Here is a 7733-nt window from a genome sequence, read left to right on the forward strand (position 1 = left end):
TATACATCTGTTTACTGTACACATGACTATGATGCTGTTTGAGCTCTCAGAATTGAGTATTGCTCATTCGTTTATGGATAATTCACAAATAACGTGGACATGTACTACAAACTTTATATGAATGTATAAATGAATATTTAGATTTTAGGTGCTGTATTGGCCACAACTGACATGCAGTTACTCAACAGTTAATTATAAAGTAATTAATAAGTAACAATTTTAATACAATGACAATCCTAAAAATCATCATGGAATGATTAGAAAAAATGTTTGTAAGGGTTATAATTAATTTGTGTGTGTTGTGTGTTTTTTTTTTTTTTAGTTTACCATATATCCAAACTCGATTTTAGAGATCTTGGCTTGAATAATAGACCACAAACCCCAGAGGAAATGAGACGCAAGGGCAAACCTGTTTGTGTGCATGTGATTTTTGAGACAAACAGATAACAAGGTTACTAGGTAAAGGTGAAAATACATCAAATGGTACACAGTGACGCTTTTCCCATGTTATGTCAATAAAAGTCTGATAGTAAATACGATTCATACCGGTTTGCCTCAATGATCATGTCCTCTTCTATCCTGGCTTGGTCAGCAGGTGCAATGCCCCCCTTTTCTGACAGATAGTGTCTGATAAAACGTAACTGAAAAACAAACCGCAAACAGGTTCAAAATAATAGCTATAAGAATATCCATTTTGTTTTGATATTTAAAAGGGACTGATATTATCCCCTGCCCAATGACACAATTTCGAATGCTGTTAAATATTAACATTGTATGCTGCTGTGCTGACCTCTATAAGTTATAGTGTCAACCTTTGACACACTTTTTATGTCACGTCAGTTCCAAAACTTTCCACTAGATGATAGCCTCACCAAACTACACGTACATTATGTCCAACACAAATGATCTTTCAACTATGACAAATCACTTGTCATCAATTTGTAAGAGAAATACCAAGCACAAATTAATGTCAAATATAATTTATGATGCTGTATTACATCTACATGAGAACAAAAATTGCATTCGAAAAATAATAATAATACTATTAATCTGGCATATTATAATGATTCTAAGGTTTCAGGTTTTTATTTACATTTTTGTATCACCATCGTTTATTCCTTAATATATTGGATAACATTAAACTCAAATTTTAAAGATGGATTTAGTGAACATAGTAGTGAATTTTAAATAATTTCACTTCAATGTGAAAGATTTTGTTTGAATAGGGTTTTCTTGAGAATACTGCTTTAATTCATAATCATTTTATAATGTCCTCAATTTTACTTTCTGTCCTGTGATGTTTTATTTGTAAAGTTATTTGAATTTGTACAACACAATATCCAAATAAACTGAAATGTTATTTTTCAGTTTATTTTCCATTTATAAATTGTTCTTTTATAAAAAGTTTTTTTAATTTTTATCTTGTCTCATCTTGTGTAATATTAATGATAGGCTGTAGTGTGTGGGAGAGCAGGTTGTGACTCACCTGCTGTTGTCTGTTGGGGTAATTCTCCACCTTTGCCTTGTAGAAGGGCCACTGATCATATGTGTAGTCATACATCCATTCACAGAAATGATTCCCAAAATCAAAGCCTCTGCACTCAGAGCAGACCAAAAGAATAGTTCTTCAGAGCTGCATTTATTATAAACTATACAATGACAAGCACATGCAGTATGTTATATAGGGTAGTTTTACCTGTAGTTATAGCTGCTGTATTCAAAATCAATAAGCATTAGTTTGTCAGATGAATTCTCTCGGCCATCTAACATGAGGATATTGCCTGAAGAACAAAGTATGATTTTATAGATGAAAGGGCAGATATGTTTCATAATGGTACAACACAACAGTGACTGACAGACCCGTATCAGCTCACCAGATTAGGCAGCTGGCAGGACTCTGGTATGCGTGTACGAATGTGAATGTGATATCTCTTACCTTCCTGTACGTCATTATGGCAGAACACAACTGGAGAGGGAGTAGCTGCCAGCAGTGACCTGACAGACATAGACGGCACACGATTAAGTGCTACTTTATCATATTGCTCTTATAAACCGGCTTTTAAAATGATCATTTTTATTGTTTAAAAGCCCATTGAACAAAAAGTGCAGAAAAAGACGGGAACACACACAGAGCGGTAGACAAGCATTTCATTTAGAGAAAAGTTACACAATCACGTGTGTGTGTGTGTGTGATTGACCAAGCAAGCTGAGTATGCACAGAATGCAGCTTCCTGTAAGTGCGCCTAATCAGTGATGCCTGGAACTGGGCTAAGGGTGTTAGCATACAAGCACACTTACACTACTGTTCAACAGTTTTGGGGTCAGTAAGATTTTTTTTCTTTTGAAAGTAGCCTAATTAATACTTGTATTCAGCAAAAATGCATTCAATTGAACAAAAGTTACAGTAAAGACATTTATAATGTTACAAAAGTAATGCTATTCTTTGGAACTTTCTATTCATCAAAGAATCCTGAAAATATTAAGCAAGACAACCATTATTAACATTGATAACAATAAATGTTACTTATTGTGAGAACCAAATCAGCATATTAGAATGATAAGATGACAAAGAAACATGTGACACTAAAGACTAGATAATGGCTGCTGAAAATTCAGCTTTGCATCACAGGAATAAATTACATTTTACAATATATTCAAATAGAAAACAGTAATTTTCAATTGTATTTTTTTTCCGGGCGGATGACGTATGGAGGTCAGCTTTGCGCATGCGCTGCTCAAAGACTGGTTTTCCTTTGCTAAAGTAAGAAAGTTTTGCTTCCTTTGCTCCTGTTAACAAACGTTGGTTTTCACGAGACTCACTGGCACATGCGCAGCGCTGACCTCCATACGTCATTCCCCCGGAGCTGCTTCCAGTGTACAACAGTGAGCGCAAGCTACATTAAAGTGATTATTACGTTTTGAATATGGATATTTTTCTTACAAAAACGCATCGATTCGCTACAGGAGGCCTTTGTTCACCCCCCAGAGCCGTATGAAAAAAACACTTTTTTTTAATGGATGGGCGCATTTTATTTAACTTCTTTTGGACTGATGCATGCAACACCCGCTGAGTGGCATTAAACCGCTTGAAAGATCAAAGACCATTTTTAATATAACTCCGACTGGATTCGTCTGAAAGAAGAAAGTCATATACACCTAGGATGACTTGAGGGTGAGTAATTTATGGGCTAATTTTCATTTTTGGGTGAACTAACCCTTTAACATAAGACACTAAAATAAAACATAAGAAAAACATAAGAAAAAATAACAACAACAACAAAAAATCTTACCAACCCCAAACTTTGGAACAGTAGTGTGTACATACACTTATACCTTGACCATTTGCTGTTATCTGGAAGCTCAAGTATCACAACACGCTTTCCATTCATCCTTTCAGCTCTTTTAATTTACGTGTCATCTTTCTCACCTCAGATTCTCCAGTTCTGCAGGAAGATCATACTTCATTAGCTTGGTAAATTTCTTGATGTGAGCTTCACGCACAAATTGTATTATTTTAACTTGTTCCATATACCTGTTCAGAAGAATAAACAGTCATTTTAACACTTATGCCAATAGAAATATACACAGCACACATGTTAAACCACCATCTGCATAATTTAAATATAATTAAAAAAACATATTAAAGTCCATGTCATACACTAGCTCAATTCCATTATCTGAGGCACATTCTGTTATTCTTGAGGTAAACAGAGTAATTAAAGCTTGTGATTTCTGTACAGTTGCAACAAAATACAGTATGTCTGTTTAAAACAGCTATTCCCAAACAGCCAAACTCATTGGTTCAGCCAGTGTTGCTACAACGTAATATAAGCTAATGTTTTGACAGTTACAAAGTTTTCAGGTATGAATACTAATCTGCATATTCTGGGATAGAAGCATGTATTTAAAAAAAAATACACAGATAGTGATTGTTTCTATAACCGTTGGACTGCAGTCAGAAGACAGTGTGAGACTTTTACCGGTCAATGGTTCCAAACAGCCATTTGGGTTCCTTGTTGAATGGCATCTGCATCCCATGGAATCGTGCCATTTTACTGGCTATTTCAGCTGAGATCTCTGGGAACCCCAACTGCTCCGTACGCAAGCGATTACTCTGTGGAAGAGAAAAAAGATCTGATTATCTCTCTTAGATTATGCATACAGAAATATGGCGAATGATAAATATTTTATCTACGTTTAAGGCATGCAAATGTCTCTGAAGCTTGACTGCATAATTCAAGTATAGCTGTGTTTAAAGGTTTATTTTTAAAACATGCATATAGAATCTGGGATTTTGGATTAAGACTCACAGGCAAGTACTGCTCTAGACGACCTTCTGGGAAAATGCCATAGAGATGTGGGCCCAACTCTCTCTCTGCTAAAATGGCAAACATCACACTTTCCAAAACAAGAGAATCCACTCCCTGTGTGTGAACACAGAGAGACAGATGTATATGAGCAAACATGCATAGCATGATTACATAGTTATATGACATCAGGGAATCGACAGCACTGGGCAATAAACATCTTGCCCAAGATATAGACTCTTATCAGCTTTTGCAACAGCATATTTGGTCTACTTAATATATAATATGGTCAGAGTGGCACACCTGTAGAATGGCCCCGTAGATCCGGAGCAGAACTCGTCGAGGTTCGACCCCAGAGGGCTGAACATCGGCGGGTAAACTGCACATGTACAGCAGGTTACTGAGTCCTCCACTGTGGGAACAAAAAAGCAGTATTGTTCTTTATTTCTATGTATATGTAATACGTGTGTGTGTAGTAATATATATATATACACACATACATATACACTGCCGTTGAAAAGTTTTTGATCAGTATTCAGTAAGGTTTTTAATGTTTTTAATGGAGTCTTTAATGCTCATCAAGGCTGAATAAAACGTAAAAAAAAACAAAACAGCTTTTCTTCAAAATCTTTTCTAACAATATAAGTTTTTACTATCACTTTTTTAAAATCCATTTAGCACATCTTTGCTGAATAAAAGTATTAATTTCTTTTAAAAAAAGAAGAAAAAATCACTGACCCCAAACCTTTTAATAGTAGTGTATATTGTAGCACAAAATTTCTATTCTATTCTAGTTTTTTTTACTTTTTATTTATGTTTCCAACATTGATTTTAAATCAGCATATTAGAATGATTTCTGAAGGACCATGTAACACTGGAGACTGGAGTAATGATGCTGAAAATTCAACTTTGCATCGCAGGAATAAATTATATTTTAAAGTATATAAAAAATAGAAAACTGTTATTTTAAATTGCAATAATATTTTACAAAATTCGTTTTTTGTGTGTGTTTCTTAACAAATAGATACAGCCTTGATGAGCATAAGAAACTTTAAAAAACATTAAAAATCTTACTGATCCCAAACATTTGAACTGCAGTTTTTTTTCTATATTATGTTTTTAATATATATAAACATAATATAGAAAAATTCACATTAAATATTGTTTTTATTATTATAAATACAGTAGTCAACATTTGAAGTGGATCAAAAAAGTTAATCAAAGTTGTCCTAAGACAAGAGTGCATTTTGGTTTTAGGTTTTAGGACAACTTTTGATGAAAGGTACACTTCAAGTGTTGACTAGTGTATATGAAAAGTTAAATGAAATCATTTTGAGACCTAAAGTTCTTTTATAAATAGTTTGCTCACCTGACTATTTTGATATGAAAGTCATGCTCCGATATAGCCTTCCATGATCCGGACAGAAAGTCACGGCACCAGCTGAACGCCCTCCTCCTAGTCTCCGGGTCCACATTCACGTTACGGCCGTCCTGATGGGACTCCGCTTCAGAATCATCTTCTCCGTTCACACCGCGGGGACTGGCAGATCTCGGATGTCTCTCCTCGGCCGCCATCAGGGAGTCTCCGCCAGCAGGTCTGACTGAATCCGCGTCATCCTCGACGCATCTGCCTACACTTCCAGCTCCATCACTCATGCACTTCACTGTCTGGCTGGAATTCATGATCTTACACGCTAGAAATCCAATGCTCCTTAAAGAGAGTGAGAGAACCGAACCGCTATAAGTAATGACACCTATCCGCCCCAGAAGCAGCATTAATTGAACGTGAATAAACGCACATGCACCACTATCACGAGCGCACAATGAAACGTCTAATCGCTCGCGATAACAGAACAGAACTTTACATTAAATACGCAGACGTATTAACAAACTGTAAAGGCTGTTAATTAAACATCTTCCCACTTCAACTTCCACTACTTCCTTGTGAAGTAACCGCTAGCGTTGTCACTGCGCAGACAGTGCAGAGTGACTTAAGAAGATTGACGTTTATTTTAACCAATCAGATTTGGATAGCGCGGCACACAACGCATTTCTAGTACCGCCCCTTAAAGTCAGAGCGCTGATTGGTCAGTTCCTTTACGACTACAATGAGTATTGGGAAGTGTAGTTAGGTTAGCACTGAAAAGTAAAATGTTACAGTAAAATCTATTAAATAGTTAATTGAAGTAACTTGACGGTAAAATTACATTTATAATATAGAATATATAATTTCACTCTAAATATAATAAATATTAAAATGTGTTTTTAGATGAAGAATAAAATTATGATTTACCTTATTGTTGAAAACACTTTTGAAGTGTACATTTTGTATTTATTTTTAAATGATTTATTACAGTGGAGTTTTATATTGTGTTATATTGTGGACTGTTTAGTAATGTGTATAGAAATATTTTAGTGTAATGTGTATTAGTGTGATAGTATTTGTGTGGGTAATGCTCTGTTATTGATGATAACAGTTAGGAGGAAGATATAGATAGACAGACAGACAGGCAGACGGACGGACGGATAGATAGATAGATAGATAGATAGATAGATAGCAGGGTCAGAGACTAATTGGGGCAAAAATAAATCAGGAATTGGAGGAAAAAGTCAAATGAAAAACAAAAGTGAAAAAAGTAAAAATGTTTAAAGTGCGTGTTTCTTAAAACAAGCCTGGCTAATACTCTTAGATAACCTGCACATCTGAGTTATATTAGTGTAAAGATTAAATTCCATAGCGTTTTGTGATCAGATCTTACAGCATTTACAGCTGAAATTTTAGTACTGTGGGGAGTACAGCATTGAGTCTCTCAAGCTCTCTCTGTCTTTCTCAGTTCTCACACAAACACACATTCACGCTAACCTTAAAATCACTTTGTCAGCAAATATTTTGTCTGTACAGGAATCCCCACGTCCAAAAACGACCTTCATATTTGAATTGCAGCACACCATGTTCCCTGCATTACTCACTTCCACCACTGTGGGTTACTCTTGTTAGTAAGGCTTTCAGCACCGATCACTGAACAGCTCCTTTGTGGCAGAATAAGGGTTAATTATCCAACTGAATGATCTATGCTTTATGATTGTTACATAGACACCGGTTTATTGATATGAGCAAACATGCAGTGCTTGATAATTAACCTGTTAATTAACCAGTTAACATTTAATTCAATAAACAGTGAAGAGAGAGAAATTAAATAAATAAATAAAATTCGAATTAACCCATCAACCTGACCAATCAGAGACAGCCTCTTGACCTCTAAGCCACACCCACTTATAGGACCAAGTTAACGTTGATTGGCATTCTAGCCGCTCGTTCTATTTCTATGAGATCCATGCACGCGCCTCTGCCCCCCTCCCTCATCAGAATCAGCATCATCAGAGTGTTGTGAAGTTGAAAGCTGTGTGTTGAAACAAATCCATCAT

General features: G+C 35.5%; 1 protein-coding gene across 1 annotated transcript in view; it reads right to left on the reverse strand.

The window, feature by feature from the left end:
- LOC107710386 (choline/ethanolamine kinase-like) overlaps nucleotides 1–6286 on the reverse strand; it is an 8134-nt gene extending 1848 nt beyond the window's left edge. The window contains exons 1-10 of the mRNA XM_016515149.1: nucleotides 5677–6286; nucleotides 4611–4719; nucleotides 4311–4424; nucleotides 3981–4114; nucleotides 3428–3532; nucleotides 1937–1995; nucleotides 1697–1781; nucleotides 1487–1595; nucleotides 547–641; nucleotides 328–409 (exon numbers count right to left, since the gene is read on the reverse strand). Of these exons, the coding sequence (XP_016370635.1) occupies nucleotides 328–409; nucleotides 547–641; nucleotides 1487–1595; nucleotides 1697–1781; nucleotides 1937–1995; nucleotides 3428–3532; nucleotides 3981–4114; nucleotides 4311–4424; nucleotides 4611–4719; nucleotides 5677–6083 (1299 nt within the window). The 5' untranslated portion in view covers nucleotides 6084–6286. The remainder of the gene's footprint in view (nucleotides 1–327; nucleotides 410–546; nucleotides 642–1486; nucleotides 1596–1696; nucleotides 1782–1936; nucleotides 1996–3427; nucleotides 3533–3980; nucleotides 4115–4310; nucleotides 4425–4610; nucleotides 4720–5676) is intronic.
- Between the last annotated feature and the right edge of the window lie 1447 nt (nucleotides 6287–7733).

Source organism: Sinocyclocheilus rhinocerous, unplaced genomic scaffold (assembly GCF_001515625.1).
Source record: "Sinocyclocheilus rhinocerous isolate Xijiao unplaced genomic scaffold, SAMN03320098_v1.1 scaffold717, whole genome shotgun sequence".
Taxonomy (NCBI): Eukaryota; Metazoa; Chordata; class Actinopteri; order Cypriniformes; family Cyprinidae; genus Sinocyclocheilus; species Sinocyclocheilus rhinocerous.